The following is a 16,979-nucleotide window of genomic DNA, read 5'->3' as shown; positions in this document are numbered from 1 at the left end:
CACTTCATAAATATTAACATATTCAATTCTTCCTATTAGGAAAGTATAATGTGATTATTCCTGTTTTACAGCCGAGGACATGGCCAATTGTTCATAAAATATTTATTGAGCCCTTACATGAGCCAGGCCCTGTGCTGGGCACTGGGGATAGAGAGATGAAACGGGCTATGTTTCTGTCCTCAAGGACCCCTCAGGATCCTCAACTTTGGGGTGCATACGAGTACCATTAGAACTTGCTTAACATGCAGACGCCAGGGTCTGCCCCCAAAGAGTCTAAGTTAGTTATAAGAGTGATTCTGTGGCCAGTAGGGATGCGATCACACTTGGAGAGTCTGCAGTGTGTGACCTGTTATCCTAAAGATTGTGTGTGTGTGTATGTGTGTGTGTGTGTGTGTGTGTGTGTGTGTGTGATTGTGCGTATTATGCTTAAAGTCAGGGCATGTTGCCCAGCCAAGATGACATCTGAGCTTGTGCTGAATCTGGAAGAATGAACAAGAGCTTCTTGGAAAAGTAGGACTGTCTTCTAGGAGAGTTATTTACCAAGAACCTAAAGGAGCTTGCTCTCTAACCCTCCCATACAACAACACCTAGAAGGATGTTGATTGCAGCATTATTTGTACAGGCAACAACCTAAGTACCCAGGGGTAAGGCAGTGGATAAATAAAATATGGATTATATGCCGGATGGTAGTGAAACTGACAGTTAACAGTAAACATGTTTAGGTGTTAGATAATAGAGGCTTTAACTAAGTGTTTCAATTGCTTTGGTTGTCATGTAGCTTATAGTCAAAGATTAAGAAAATGTTAGTTATTCCTAGAGACCTGCCTGGAAAGCAAGTTTCAGGAAAAAATGTTTAAAAGCACAATTTGCTTGAGATAATAGATTAATGTAGCTAGTTAAGCACAAAACAACTTAAACAATGACAAAGGTCACAAGATGTTTAGCCTTTTGCTTTAAAGATGACATTACTGATGCACAGTTATGAAATATTTTGCAGAATCTTGATTCTGCAACCTGGTTAGATCACCTGACTACAGTGACAAAGACACCAGACAAGAGGACGTAGAAACTAAATTAATCAGACGAAGGGAAACTGCTGAGGCTTGCACAAGAGCTAGCCAATCAGCTTCACCCATGACCCCTAAACCCCAGTGCTCAATCTTTGCCTTTAAAAACCTTTTAAAGCCATCAAGGAGTTTGGATTTTGAGCGCTAGTTTGCTGTTCTCCTGGCTTGATGCCACTCTTACCTTATAGGTATTGTTATTATTGTCAGCACCCCCACCCATTTTACAAATGAGGAAACTGAGGCACAGCTTACCTGGTCTCATAGCTGGTGAGCGGTAATTGTGTGCTCTTGGTGCAAACGCTGGGAGAAAAGCAGGCAGTGTTGGGGAACTACAAATGGCTCAGAACTTGAATGTGTGGTTTTAGCAGGTGGATGAGAGGGGAGTAGAGAAGATTCTGGAATGACAGGAATGGTGGTCTGGACTAGATAAGAGAAGGTCTAAATGCCAGGTTGAGGAGTATGCACTTGACCTTAAAGGATGACATAGGGACTTGACTGAGGATGGGGCAGATGAGCGGAGGTAATGGGCTTGATCAGATTTGATAATCTCCTGGACCTGAGGTTCAAATGGGGAGTTTAAGGAGGGGGTCAGAGGACTTCTCCCCTCTGGGTGGAGGTCCTCTCTTCTAACATCCATTTCTTGTTCAGGAATGACCCACTTCCATGAGATACACATTCCTTATTATGACCTGTTTAAAATTCCTCTGGATCCCTGACTCTCTCTAGAGACTGTTCCATTTCTCTATTCCTCATCCCCATCCATAATAGAACTTCCTCAAAGCGTGGATTTCTACTCAGTCTCCACTTCCTCAACTCCCAATCTCTCAACTGCTTCCAGCCTGGCTCCCACCACAGAGGGCCCACCACACCCCTGAAATCACTCTCTTCAAAGCCACTTACCATCTTCCTGTAGCCCACTGGTTCTCAACCTTGGCTGCACATTAGAATCACCTGGGAATCTTTTTAAAATCCTGATTTCTGGGCCTCATCTCGGGAAATTCTGTTTCTTTGTTACTAATGTTGTGGCCCCACCCCATAAGAAAGAAACAGAATTTCCGGAGGATGAGGCCCAGAAATCAGGATTTTAAAAAGATTCCCGGGTGATTCTAATGTGCAGCCAAGGCTGAGAACCACTGCTGTAGCCAGAAGCAACAGGGAGCCCATCCTAAACCATCTCTCAGGTTCTTTGACAGTCAATCAATCCCTTCTTCCTGAAAATTTTCTTCACTTGGTCTCTCGAATCCTTATTCCTTCTGTTTCTCCTCTCACCTTATTGGTTGGATTTTCCTCTTCCCAAGCTCTAAATCAGTGGTTCTCAACCTTCCTAATGCCGCGACCCTGTAATACAGTTCCTCATGTTGTGGTGACCCCCAACCATAAAATTATTTTCGTTGCTACTTCATAACTGTAATTTTGCTGCTGTTATGAATCGTAATGTAAATATCTGATATGCAGGATGTATTTTCATGGTTACAAATTGAACACAATTAAAGCATAGTGATTCATCACAGAAACAATATGTAATTATATATGTATTTTCCGATGGTCTTAGGCGACCTCCGTGAAAGGGTCGTTCGACCCCAAAAGGGTCGCGACCCACAGGTTGAGAACCTCTGCTCTAAATGATAGTGTGCCCTTGTGCTCAACCCTTGGGCTTCTTCTCACTGCGCACTCATCCCCTGGGATCTCGTCTAGCCCCACAAGTAGCATCTCCAAAATTGTATCCCCAGCCTTAGCCTCTCCCCCAAGCTCCAGACTCGTATGTTCAACTGCTGACTCTGTGTGATCCTTACATGACAAACAGGCATCCCAACCTAACAGGCCCAACCGAACTCTTGGGCTCCATCTTCCACACATGCTTCCCCACCTTAGTAAAAGACATCCTTTGCCCTCAATCATACCTAAAACCTGGTCCGTCCTAAGACCTAGAAATCTGTTGAACTCCTTGTTCGGGTACAAAGAATCTCAACTTTGGCACTGCCTCGGGCCAGAGAGTTCCGTGTGCGGGGTTGTAAAATGCTTGGTGTCCTCCTCCAGAAGGCAGCAGGACCCATGGACAGATGCCAGACCCACTCAGAGTCAGTCCTCCTCCCCACACCCGGGCCTCAACGTGGGGTGGGCTGCTATGCAGAGGACTCGTGGCAAACCTGTGGCCCACGGTCAGACAGCCTTGGTACGAGCCTAGATGGTGACAGGTGCTTCTACCCCCAAATGCCAGCACCACCCTCTCTTCCGCTGTGACAACCAAAAATGTCTCAAGTAGGCAGCACAGCGGGCACTAGGACCCCGCGCGGCGCCGCGTCCGGCGGGGGTTGGGGGGATCCGCTCTTTCTGCCTCCTGGAGCCGGGCTGCGGCCACTTGTGCGATCCGGGCCGCACCGCGGCCGCCCGGCCCCTGTCGGCACCATGAGCCGCAGGTTCACCGTCACCTCGCTGCCTCCCGCGGGGCACGCGGGGACCCCTGACCGAGAGCCCCACAGGCATCCGGCCGCCGATAGCCGCCACCTCTCAGGGGAAGACGCCAAAGGTAGAGGCCGCAGGGGCGGGGCCTGAAGGAGGGGGGCGGGGCGAGATAAGGGGCGGGGCCACGGTGGGCGGGTCTTCTGTTGTCAGGGGCAGGGGTTCCCAGCGAAAGCCCGAGGGCGAGAGGAGCTGAGACCTAGGGATGCAGGGAAGTGGGAGGGGAAATGGTGAAGGGAGGGGCCAGATCGAGGTGGGCGTGGCCACGGGAAGAGAGGGGAGCCTGAGGCAAAGGGGCGAACCTTGTGATGAAGGGGTTGCGTTTAGGGGACTGGGCTGCTGGGCACTCAAGGGGCGAGGTCTTTCCGGATAGGAGACGGGACCAGACGGGGGAAGGTGGAACCAGGGAAGGCGGAGGGCGGTGTGATTAAGGGCTGGGTACCGAGCCAATGGGAGGAGGTAGGACTAGCTGGGTTTGGGGCTAGATAAGGGCGGAGCCAGAGGGAAAGGGGTTGGGCCAGGACATAGGAGAGAGGTCAGGGTGGGGGTGGGAGGGAAAATGAGTCAGGGTCCCTAGGCAGGTGCTGGGTCCCTCGGTCATTGTTGCCTGGCAGACCCTCCCGTCTTCGGCCTCCCAGGAGGCATCGTGGACAGCACTGGGTAGCCCGGGAAGGGGATGGGAGAAAGAGAAGTTAGTTTGGACCCCGGACAGCCAGATCCTGGGAGGATGCTGTGAGGACTCCAGGGCCAGAAGGGTTGGGTGGAGCCAGTGCAGGAGGGATTGGGGGCGTCTTCTTCGAGGGCCCAGGCCAGTAGTCTTGTAATGGAAGTCACAGGCCGGGTATAGAAGAGAGAGGAGAGGCAGGATCCTACTAGCCTTCGGTGAAGAATCCTGGATGCACACACTCCGCAGGGGGCCCTTGTCGGGGGTTCCTTCCCTGGCTCTGTGCCACTCGGGTCTGGAAGGAACGTGGCAAATCAGCCTGGAGTGGCCCCGCGGCGGGAGACGGAAGAGCCTCCCACGGCCGCCAGGGGTCGCTGCTGAGCTGCAGGTGAGCTCACCCTGACTCCAGCAACACCAAGCACCCCAAACCCTAGCCTAGAGGGATACTTCAGGGGTTTCTTTGGCGAATCCCCTCATTGTATAGATGACCAACCAAACTGAGACCTGGAGTTCCACAGGGCTCCCGTCCATGAACCAAAAGCTTACTGGAAGTGGCCACTCAGATTTCTTGGACTCCTTCCACTCTTCATCTTTTCCATAGTTTGTCTGTCTGCTTTCTAATTTTCATAAATAGCCTTATCATCCTTCCAGATTCAAAAGCCAGAACTTCAGGAGCCATTCTCAACGCCTCCTTTTCTCTTTCCAATGAGGGGGTCCTCACGTCTTGACCACTCCACCTCCAAAACTCCCGAATCTGACCACATCTCCCCTCCTGTCCACATTACCCTAGTCCATACCCTCATCACCTGTCACATGGCCACCACCATAGCCTCCTCCCTGGTCTGCCTACCTCCAATCCTATCCTAACGCCACTCCAACATGCTCCCCATTGCTTTAGGATAAAGGCCAAACCGTCATTCAAACATTTCCCTCCTGGACTCCTGGTACACTGTCTGTGTTCAGCTCTCCACCTCCAGTAGCCAGGGAAACGCCTACTCACCCTGTAAGTTATAGCTCATTTAACTTCTGAAAAACTTTTTCACTTTCCTTGGCTTCGAAGCGGAGGCAGTCATTCCGCTCCTGCCCAGCCACTGCATCATTAGAGCACGTGTCCTAGTGGGTGGAGGTTACTTACTTGTGTGTCTCCTGCATCTCCAGGGCAGGGATCATATCCTTTTCTAAAAATTTGTTTTTATTATTTTTATTTCATGTATTTATTATTTATTTTTGCAGTATAGTTGACATACAATATTATGTTAGTTTCAGGTATACAACATAATGTGATTTATAAAGTGATCACAGTGGTAAGTCTAGTAACCATCTGTCAACATACAAAGTTATTATATTACTGACCATATTCCCTGTGCTGTTCATGTAATCCTGGTGACTTACTTATTTTGTAACTGGGAGTTTGAACCTCTTAATCCCCTTCACTTTGTTCACCAGTCCTTCCATCTCCTCCCCTCTGGTAACCATCAGTTTGTTCTCTGTATTTATGAGTCTGTTTCTGTCTGGTTTTGTTGGTTCATTTGTTTTATTTTTTTGGATTTCACATATAAGTGAAATCATACGGTATTTATCTTTCTCTGTCTACCTTGTTTCACTTAGCGTAATACTCTCTAGCCCCATCCATGTTGTCATCAGTGGCAAGATTTCATTCATTTTATGATTAAGCAGGGACCATATTGTTTTATCTTTGTGTTCTGAGTGCCGAACCCACAAGCTGGCACTTAGCAGTGACTTAATGCTCATCAGATGAGAGGGGGAAGGGCTGTAGGCTCCTGCTTCTCCTCCCCGTGCCTCCTCCCTTCCCATTCCTCACCCCCTGGCCTGAGAATAAGATGGTCCTCTCTCTCATCTCAGCTTTCAGGGTTGGGTGTGCAGGTGTCTGTGCAAACTGTATGTGAATCTGGAAAGCTGTGTGCCTGTGGCAGAGGCAGTGTGTCTATGTCTTTGTGTTTCTTGAGGGAGCAGCATCCTGTGCCAACTCTAATGACCTGTGGGGTGGTCAATGAGTCAGTACGTATGTGTGTCACTATATGACAGAGTGTTGATGGGCATGTTGATGTGTGTATTTCTGTGTCTATCTGTGGGGTGGGTACTTGTGCTGAGTTCATTGGAAGTTCCATCTGGAGAATAATTTGGGTGAAGGACCTGTAATAGCCTCCAGTACCTCCTCCTTTCTTCTTCCTTTTTTTTTTTTAAAAAAAAATATATTTTTATTGATTTCAGAGAGAAAGGGAGAGGGAGAAAGAGAGAGAGAAGCATCAATGATGAGAGGGAATTATTGACCGGCTGCCTCCTGCATGCCCCAAACTGGGGATCTAGCCCACAGCCCGGGCATGTACCCTGACTCAGAATCGAACCTGAGACCCTTCAGTCTGCAGGCCAATGCTCTATTCACTGAACCAAACTGGCTGCTCTAGGGCTGGTGCCTCCTCCTTGATAGGTCGCTGCCTGGGGAAGTGGATAAGGGCTCCCTAGGGAGACCAAACATCTGATGGCACCTTTCCCACAGCTGTTCCTGTGCAGCCCTCTGGCCCCAGGGAGGTACTCTCCCCACCTCCTATCCCCACCCAGGCCCACAGGGAGTGGTGACAGCACGTGTAAGGCGGGGGAAGGCTTAGGGGAGGGTTTGCAGGCCACTTGCATATGAGCATTGCCTTTCATTCTGGACTAAGGGAGTGGAGTTTGTTCCTGGAGGTGCTTCCTGCTGCCAGGGGGTCAGTACAGGTGGGAACATGGCATACAGGGGTGAAAGAAGCAAGTCTCTAATCTACCAGTAACCCTGCACTGTAGCCCCCATGCCTCAGTTGTCTCATCTGTACCATGGGAAGATGGATGGCGAGTTGGCTGGATGGAAGTGGACCTGACCAGTTGTAACAACTCTGAACTACTCCCTCATCCCTTTATACCATTCCCTGCTGTGCCTCAGTTATCAAGGAGGAAGGCAGGGTAGTAGAAAGAGCCCTGAGCCTGGGCTAAGACTAACAGGAATTGGGATGTGTCCCCATGGAGTGAGAGAGAGCCAACTGATGCTAGGGGGATAGAGCAAGATCACAAGGTAGCCCACCCACACTCTAGCTCAGATTCTGTGGGTGGCCTTGCTTCCCCTCTCTGGACCCCAATTCTCTCATCTATAGTGTAAAGGAGTTGACCAAGAAACTTTATGAGGGTTTTTCTAGCCACAAACAGGCTAAGATCCTTGATCTAGAAGGGTGACGTTCTCTGCTTTTCCCATACCCAAACCTCATGTTTCAGTCTGCCTATAAATTGGGAAGAATGACACTGGATTATTGCTGTAAATATCAGATCTATAGATCTCCAAACTGTCCAAGGAGTTCTCCAGTCACCCCATCTTTAAGCCAGGGCTCAGAACCTCACTGCCCAGTACCTCAGCCCAAGGTGAGCCCTGGGAATCTCCATGGCAACAAACTGGTTATGAACGTGGCTGCAGTTGCCATAGTGACAGGCCTCTCTCTCTCTCTTTCTCTCTCTCTCATCCCCCTCATCTCCCCTCCCCTCTTCTCAATGAACCAGAGAGATCTTTGGGCCTCAGCTCTCCAGGTGGGATGGGGGTGGGGGGTGGGTACAGTGAGAAGGGGGTCCAGATTGAGAAAGAGGGAAGATGGTCTGAATCTGTAGGGGAATGGGGGACTGTTGGGGTGCCATTGTCATGGTGATGGGGCTGCAGCCTGTTAATTAAGCCCCTGGTTGCCACGGAGACGATGGTGGTTGACATGCTCTGCAGTGAGCCCTGTGTGTGGGGTGTGCTGTGCGCTGGACTCATCAATTCACTGCGAGGATTTTGGGTCTGGAGAATGGGGATTGCAGGTGGGGAGAGAAGAGTGAAGGAGGGAGTTCAGGGCTTTGACTCCATGAGGTCAGAACTGGGGTGGGTGGGTTAGGTCCTGGGGTAATGATGTGGGCATAAGGATGGATAGAGATTGAGTCACGAGGAGGAACACTATGTCTGCCTCCCATGGAAGGAGGAACCAATCAGGTGGCTCCAGCTTCCTCCAATTCTGGTTCAGTGGATGGAGCTCTGGACTGGAGATCAGGAATCTGGATACTAGCCCAGATCTGCCACAGGTTCACCCCATGAAGAAAATTGCATCTTTCCATTTCTAAACCAACTTCCCCATAAATGGGGAGTGATAAAAGGTAAATTATACAAGTCTCAATCCTGATACTTAGGAGGCAGCTTCTCTGAATATTTTTCTCTCTGAGAAGTACAAGGTGGGAGAGGGAATCAGTTTTAGAGACTCAGAATTCAAAAATAGGGCCCTGCTCAGCTCTGCATCTTGTGTGCTTTCCTGAGAGGGTTCCTCTCTAGCTAGATCTTCCGGGGGCTCTGGGTGGGGATGGGGTGCTGAACTGGAAGCCATATTCCTGGGCTCAGAGCTGAGGGACATCTTGCTGGTCATCTGGCCAAGGCCAAGCTGGCAGTGCACAAGATGCCTGCAATGTGTTTTCTCAAAGCCTCACTGCAGAGCATTTGCCTGAGGCCAGAATAGGGACCAGTCTCCTTGAAAGGTGGGGTGTGTGAATTGAAGGTCTGGGGTCTACCCTTGGGACTCCGACTTCACTTGGTCTGGGCTCCATGATGTTAGTCTGAGATAAATGGAGAGAACATTAGGAGTTTTCAGAGAGGGAAGAAGTTCCATGGATGATGTAGCCTCACCCTTTCAGTTTCAAGATGGAGATACTGAATCCCTGAGAGAGGACCTTAGTCTTGCCCACGGCTATGCAGAATTTTGGGGCAGAAGACAGGATGGCAGCATTATTTCCTGAATCCCAGATGCCTCATGAGATGGGAGCTGTGGTGAGGGTGGACATACGGGACACCGAGGGGAAGAGGAGTCACTCCTACTATCTTCACCTGAACTCCCTTAGGATCTAGGTTTCCCCCACGGACGGGCTCAGTACCTGAGTGGCTAAGGCTCTGGCCTACAAATGAAGGGAAATACCCCCAGGAGACCATCCCAGACCTGGGTTTGTTGAAAAAAAAACCCAAAAAACTCAGCATTTAATTTATTTCACAGCATATCCCAGGCAAGCCTACTGCCTGTTTTACTCTGTTACCTGTCTCTACAGAGTCATGCAAAACCATAATGCTGTTGCTGCTGGTGGTGTGTGTAGTGGAGTGCTTAGGAGCTCTTGCACACTAGCCTACCCTACTGCTCTCCTTTTAACCCCTGTCACCAATTCAAACTTATTTAATTTTTGGGGGGTATTTTTTTTCCTCTGGGAAAGCCAAGTCCAATTTTCACACCTGTCTGAATAGCTAGCTCTTCACTCTAGAGTCCTTCCAGCATCCACAGAACCCAGTGGCTCTGATACCTTATTGGTGGGTCCCTCAGAGTCCCCTTTCAGTCAGCTGCCGAAGACTCTCTGGCTGACTCAATGTGAACCATCACGGACAAATGGGTACAGGGGAATCTGAACCGCGGGCCCTGTCCATGGTTCTGAAGGCCACATCCTAGAATCAGGTCTCCAGTCAGTCACATGGATGGCTTTTAGGAAGGTCTAAAAGAAGACCTGACGGTCTTCTGGGTCCACCTTCACTTCCAAGGCAGGAGGGCACTCCAGTCTGGTGACTCGGAAATCCGAGCACAAGAAAAGGGAGAAAGCGTAGCTCAGACCCAGTCCCTGTTTCTTTGTTAGAAGCCAAGAATCAGAGGTCCTTTCTGTAGGAGGCAGGGCAGTTTAAAAAGAGGTTGTGCTGAGGAGCAGAGCCCTAAACTGGAATAAAGCAACCTGGCTCCTAGACCGCGTTCTGCCATTTACTGGCATTGTGTTCACACACAGCCATTTATTTCTCCTCTTCGGGCCTTAACTTTCTCATCTGCCAAATGAAAGCCATGCATTAGATAAGATGATTGATGCCATCCCTTCCAACCCCAGAACTCTTCTGGAACTTAGCGGGCTAGTGTTGGTGGCTAGCCAGGGTGAGTCTGAAAGTCATTTCCCCTTCATCTGTTCTCACCCTTTGATGTTTAGATCTTCCAGAGACTCAGAGGGTCCAAGCCTCTGATGCTGCTTTCTGAGATGTCTCCACCACAGGCTCCAGCCTGGATCTAGGTGTGCTGAGGGGTCCCTGGACAATCAAGCTTCTAGGGGACCTGTGTCAGGTGAGGGAGAGGAGCACAGACGGCCTGTCAGCTCTGGAATCCTCAGAAAGCAATCCTGGATTAGGGGATTAGACACTCCTGCCCCGGGAGAAAATCTGGTCCCAACCGACAGGCGGCCCCATTCCCCCTCCCCCACGCTGTCCCTGGCCCGCCTCTGGCTGGCCTGCCTTTCCTAGGGCCCGCACCTCGCTGATGGGGAGCTATGCTCCCTAGAACCTCACTGCTGCGTTCTCTCCTCTCCACCATGTCTCCTTCCCAGGGTCACTGCACAGTCAGAGGGCCCCTGTCTGTGGACTCCAGGGATTTGTCTTGGGGGTGAGATGCTATGACTCTTGTCAGCCAAGCACAGTGAGAGGGTTCATTGCAACTCCTCAGGCTCCACTCCCCCAGTCTTACGGCTGGATGGCCAGGTAGAGCCTGAGTCCCCCCATGGGGGCAGCACAGGACTTCAGTTACGGCCTCTGGTCTTTCCACATCCTCAGCCAACCTCTGGAACAGCGAGATGGGAAAGGGTCTGTTTCCCCACCCCTCTTCCGGCCTGGCCTCCCCAGCTTTGCAGACAGGCTCTCCAGGGACCCGTAGTCCCTGGTGCCCCACCCTTGGCATCTCATCTTCCCCCTAGGGGTCGCCCCAGACCCCCAGCCAGGCAGCCGCTGCGGGGCCGCTTCCCCACGGCCGCGACCTAGTTCCCTGCCGTTATTTTTAGGGCGCGGGATGGCACCTGCCCACGTGCCGGCCCCGCCTGCGCCCGAGAGTGGGGGGCGGGCTGAGCTGTGTCTGCGGCAGGGAGGCGAGGCCCCTGTCCCCTGCAGCACCCTCTCGATCCCACCCGGGCAAGCCCTCAGTTTTAGTCCGAGGGGGCCCCCAGGCCAGCTCTGCCCTCCCCTCTTCTGCCCCCCTCCCGCGCTCCCCCCCCCAACCCCGCCAGTGGCTCACGCCTCCTGCATACGGGATGAGGTGAGCAGCGCCGCCGCTGAGAGGGGGCGCGCGCGGGTGTGAGCGTGTGTCCGTGTGCGAGTGTGTGTGCGCCGGGCGGGCGGGCACTGCAGCTTCTTCCTCCGTGGAGCGGAGGGCGAGCGAGAGCTAGAGCGAGCGAGAGAGCGGAGAAGGCGGGCAGAGGGGCGCGGGCGAGGCAGCGCAGCCATCCCCGGGCCCGGCGCGGCGCTGCCACCATGCTAAACAACCTGACGGACTGCGAGGACGGCGATGGGGGAGCCAACCCCGGTAAGCAGCGGCCCGGGGGCGGCGAGGTGGGGGCAGCGAGGAGAGGAGGCAGCTCTGGGGTTAGAGGCAGAGTGGGGGCCGCCTCCTTCAGAGAAGAGGCTGGGAATGACCGGGGCGGTGGGCACCCCGGGCGGCCTGCAGCCTTGTTCCATTGGAATGCGCCAGGCGCTGTCCGAGGTGTTGGAATGCGCTCCTCCTGGGGCCGGGCTGGGGGCCGAGGGGTTGCCATTGCCCACCGCCCGGGAGGCAGACGTAGGTTAACCGAGCGGGGGAGGCGGTGGGAAGGCCATGGAAGAGCTAGAATGGGCTGACGTGGAGCTCGACGGGCGGAAGGAGGGCTCCTTTCCCCCATAAGGGACCCTGGCGTCCTGGCGCAGAGTGTTGACTGGTGTCGTGGGGGCGGGGGGAGGGCACAGTCTGCTGCAGTCCCTCTCTCTGAGACTTCCGGCTGAAAGATAAGGGGAAGGTACTTATGAGGGGCTGGAGCCACATGACGGCCCCGTCCGGGCTGCGGTGTCTCCTTAAGAGGGCACTTGGTGCAATCCGGGCCCCCTCCCCCAAAGCTGCCCGAGATCCAACCTCAGAATGGAGCGTGCCTCCCCCGAAGATTGTCAGCTCTACTTTGCGGAATCTGCCTTTCCCTCTTGCGTGCCCGTGGGTTCCTATTCAGGACGGGAAGCAAGATCTCTCTCCTTTCTTCCCTCTTTCCCCTTCCCCTCGGTACCCTGGGATGGCAGTGAGGGCTCCAGGTCGGGGCCGGGGGGAGTCTTTCTAGCCAGTTCTGCTAGCCGCCTCAGGAAGGCCCCGGGAATGGGGTTCCAGCTGCTGAATCCCGGCGCCGCCGCGGCGCGGACACTGCGGACGCGCTGCGGTGGGTGCGGAGACTCGCTAGGAGCCCAAGGGTTTGGAACAAGTCCTTCTGCTGCTTCGGCTCTCCCCCGCCCTCCTCCGCGGTGTCCCTGCTCCGAGGTCTTAGGGGCCAGCCACCCCCTTGGGCTCCCAGGCCCCCGCCGCCCCCCAGCGGTCTCAGCCATCCATCACGGTTGTCAGCCGCCCCCACCCCCACCCTCCAGCGGCGCTGCGTCCCTCGCGCACTAGCGCGCCTCCCGCTCCAGCTGTCTGCGCTCAGCGCCTACAAACGCTCCCCTGGGCATAGCTTGACCCTCTGGGCCAGGACTCTTGAAGACCTCCCCAGGGGGTGGCCGAGGGTCCCAAGGACTGAAAGAGCGGGGGTCCTCCCAGGACTGGCAGCCTGGACTTGAAGTCCTTCAGATCCGGAAAAGGAGGCAGAGCCAAGTGGCCGCTTGGGAAGGCTGTGGACACCAGGGTATCCATCCTTTGTCTGAGACCCTCTTCCTCCCTGGGTCTGAGTGGTCTACAGGGGTCTAAACTAGTGGCTGGCCATCTCATCTACCTCCCCGTCACATTAGGGCGGCCTCATCTCTAAGCCGCCCCCTTCCCCAACAGGCTGAGACTGTGTGGGGGGGGGGGAGGGGGAGGGGTTTGGTTAAGTGGAGTCTGCGGCAGAATCAGGCATCGCCACGCTGTGCGCAGGGAACGAAGGGAGCCCATTCCGGTCTGGGACTCCCTTCGGATGTCTCCACTCTGAGGACAGGAACTGAACCTGAGAGATCATCTCTCTGCTCCCCCAGACAACGGGTACGGCCTGAGCCCCGTGGTTGGTGCCCTACTGGGCCGTGGGGTTTCCATGGGGTCTCAGGAGGCCTATGTGTGCAGAGCAGGAGTGGAACTAGTCACTCCCTTCAGCTCCACACCCTCCCCATCAGTTTCTAGACTCTGAATGTGGTAGGCCCATCTGGAGACACATTCTCTCCATACAGTGGCCAGGACCTGGAACTAGGGTGTTCCAAACCTGGGTCAGGCGTTTTGGGTCCCAGAGAGAGAAGGCCTCTCAGAGGCAGCTGGAGAAGATGGTTGGCGGTTTTAAGGACCTGTTGAGGTTGTGGGAAGAGGGACCCTCAGGCGAGAGCCCCTGGCATCTGTGATCCAAAGTTCTTGGGGATGTGGGTGGGGGAAACCCGGGTGCTGACCTCAGGTAGATGGGAATGGTCCGAGTAAAAGGGCTTCTCTGGACTGAAGAAGAACCCAAGGTATTTATTATCTCTGGCCTCCGGGTCTCCTTTCTCCTGGGGGGCTGACGCGCTCCCCCACTACCCCAATCTCCTTTGGGAATTCCCCCAGGCCTGGCCCCAGGCCCATAGGGAGGAGGTTCCTTAGCCCGCCGCGCTCGCCGGTTTCCTCCCCGGGAGCTCTGGCCGCGGCAGCTTAATTGAAAGCCGATTCGGGTTGAGAGCTCCCAGGGGGCGGGGGCGGAGAGGGCTCAGCCTCAGTCTGGCCCTGCCTCCCTCGCACGCTCCACTAGGCACTCCCCCACCGTCCTGACTCCCGGCTCTGGGGAATCTGGACGAGTTCCCCCTTCGCAGTCCTGCCCCCTGGAGAACTCCTGAAGCTCACCCGCCCCACACCGCCCCCAACCAGTGCGCCTGGTTCCAGGGAGGGGCAGTCAGCTCTGGCAGGGGCGGCCGGGGGCCTGGCGTCCCGTCCGGTCGGCGGGTGGAAAGGCAGGACCCAGAGCCAGCCTCCTGAGCCGCCCCCTCCCCTGCTCTCATTTCCTGGCTGCGATCCTGCCTGGAGTCTGGCTCCGCGCTGCGCGTCGCTTACATAAGCGGCTGCGGGCGCGTGGCCGGCTCTGCGCGGCGCTCTCGGCCCGCGCGGTCGCCTTGGAAACTGGTACCGGGCTACCTAGTTGCAGGCTCCAGTCAGGACGCCCCCCTTCCTGCCCCGCGCGCGCCTCGGGTCCCCACGAAGGAAGAGGCTGGGGGATGCAGGGGCGTGAAAGGCAGAGAGGAGGGGCTCTCGCGTCTAGCTGCCTGGCCCGAGGAGCAGTCGCTGCTCGAAGAGGAACCCAGCCCCGCCGGAGACGGCCCTGCCTCTTGCCGCCGGGCAGAGTGTGGGACGGGGAGTCCGGGCAGGGCGGGCTCCACGTGTACCAGTAATAGCCGTGACTGTAATAGCTCCAGGATGTGCCAGGCACGCATTACAGACATTATTGCACTTAAGCCCAGCAGTCCTTTCGGTTAAGCCTCAAAGGGGGAAACTGAGGCTTAGAGTGTAAGCGACTTGCTCAGCTGTCTCAGCACAGCTAGTGAAGCTGCGACTGAAACCTAAATTTTGACTCCAGCCTGCTTGCTTCACCACTAAGGAATTTGTTCTCTCTCATCCCCCTCAAACCCACCAGCTCCTACCATGTCGAGGCGAGAACATGAGGCCCCTTGTCAGCATTTTCAAAGGAGGAGGAACGCACTTCACTCTTATTTCTCCTGTTCTCTGGCCCCAGGCAGCTCTTCTGAAACCCTGGAGTCAGGAAGGGAGCCTGGTGAAATTTACTTCCCAAGACTTCTTCCTGAGCAACTGTTACGTCCCAGGCTTCCACTGGGAGGCCGGCCTGCTATTCCCAGGAACTCACATATGTGAGGAAAAGGAAGAGTAGGTGGTGGCCCCCGTTTGGGGACCAGGAGTCGTACCTGGCTTGATGAATGAGGTGGTGGCAGGAGATAGTGGGCATCGCCTCTTTCCCCTTTTACAACGTGGAGTCAGGATGAGACTGGAGTTATAACAGGTCATTCTCTGGGGAAGGACCCTGACCGGGAGACTAAGTAAGGTTTCTAGGAGGTAAGGAGGATGGGGAGGATTTGGACAGAGGGAGCCGGAGAAGGAAAGTGAGAGGAAGAGAGGGGGCGGGTCAGGAGAGAGGGACAGGCGATTCCGAATATGGAGGGCCTCAGCTTCACTTGGACTTTGGTCAATGGGGACTTTCTGCAGGTCCAGAGGGGAATCTGCTACTGGGACTCAGCCCGCGCCCTGAGAAAGGGGCATGGCTGGAGCTAAAGGACTGTGCCTTTAGGGTCCCTTATATCTCGTTGAAAGGGCCCTCCCTCTCCTTGATGCCGAAGCGACTTTCTCCTTGGGTGATTTCATCCAGGCCCTTGTTTTCACACACTTCCTACACACGTATTTATTTATTTATATTTATATGTTTTTCTGATGAGTTACCCCCACCTCTTTCTCCTGCCCAGCCTCTTTCCCGGGTCTCAGACTGATGGCATATCCAAGTGGCTTCTAGACTTATTCAGTTGAGTGTCCCACAGTGCCTCACTCTCAATCAAATCCAGCATCTTCTCCACCCCTCATCTCCCCCTTTCCCATTAGTAAATAGCACCATGATCCAACCATTTATCCATGCTAGAAACCCCAGGCGTTACTCTAGATTCCTTCTTCCATTCCCAGACATCTGGCGTAGAGATATGTGCCAATCATTCTTGAGTCTGTCCATTGCCCTGCGTTGCTCGGGTCTGTGTCATCAGCCCTCGCCTAGATTACTGAAGTCCCTAACTAGCATCTGTATTCTTCATCTAAAGGCCAGAGTGATTGCTCTAAAATACAGGTCTGTTCATGGCACTTCTTTGCCTTCAATGACTTTCCATTGTTCTCTGGGTGAGGTCCAAAATCTGTAACAGGGCCTGCTAATTGTGTAAGGCCCCAGCCCACATGTATTATACCAGGCTCATCTTTTCCTATGCACTCCCCATCCTTCAGGTCCGTCTCTCCCCTCCCTCCCCCGTGCTCTTTCTTCAGACTCCAGCCAGATCAAACTTCTTTCAGCTCCTCTAACCCACTCTGTTCACTCTCGCCTCTGGGCCACCGAACATGCTGTTCTGCTCTTCTGTCTGCCTGGAACACCCTCCTGCCTCCCTCCCATTCTAACTCTTACTCATCCTTCAGTTCTCAGCCAACACGTCACTTCCTCTGGGAAGTCTTCCCTGACCTCCCAGGCTGGGCTGAAAGCCTCTCCTGTGTTCCTACAGTCCCTATTCATCTTCTATCACAGAACTTACCACTCTGGGTTGGAAATTTCTGGTTACTGGTTCATCTCCCCTGCTCTTGGGTTCCCTGAGGGCAGGAGTGGTGTCTTATTCTGCCTTTTACTTTTCCTCCATCCCGGTGCTGATATTGGCACATGGCAGATATCCAGCAAATACATGTTGACTGAAGATGAATGAGGGGCATAGGAGGTGCCCAAGAGGTAGAGTATCCTTGGGGCCTCAGGCTGTAGTTTTTTCTCCAGGAAAAAGCATGCTTCTACCCCAAAACACCTGATGGGCCCAGTTATGGTCAAGGAGGGGCCCTGGAGAATCTAGGATACCCTGATGAATGAGACAGGACCCCCAAGAGCAAGGAAGCATTCACCCTTTCATTAAATACCTAGTATGTGCCAAGGAGTGCACTAGGCTCTTTAAACATGCTGTCAACTAAAATTCGTCAAGGGAGGCCCAGCCGGTGTGGCCCAGTGGTTGAGCATTGATCTAGGAACCAGGAAGTCAGGGTTTGGTTCCTGGTCAGGGCACATGC

The 16,979-nt window shown here is 53.9% G+C and overlaps 1 protein-coding gene across 1 annotated transcript in view; it reads left to right on the top strand.

Moving 5' to 3' along the window:
* Positions 1–11,294: 11,294 nt before the first annotated feature.
* The window catches only part of SLC12A5 (solute carrier family 12 member 5), a 30,513-nt gene continuing 24,828 nt past the window's right edge, over positions 11,295–16,979 (top strand). Inside the window, exon 1 of the mRNA XM_081097490.1 lies at positions 11,295–11,549. Coding sequence (XP_080953616.1) covers positions 11,498–11,549 — 52 coding nt within the window. The 5' untranslated portion in view covers positions 11,295–11,497. The remainder of the gene's footprint in view (positions 11,550–16,979) is intronic.

Source organism: Myotis nattereri, assembly GCF_964212035.1.
Source record: "Myotis nattereri genome assembly, chromosome: 8".
Lineage (NCBI taxonomy): Eukaryota > Metazoa > Chordata > Mammalia > Chiroptera > Vespertilionidae > Myotis > Myotis nattereri.
This window is presented reverse-complemented; position numbering and strand designations above follow the sequence as displayed.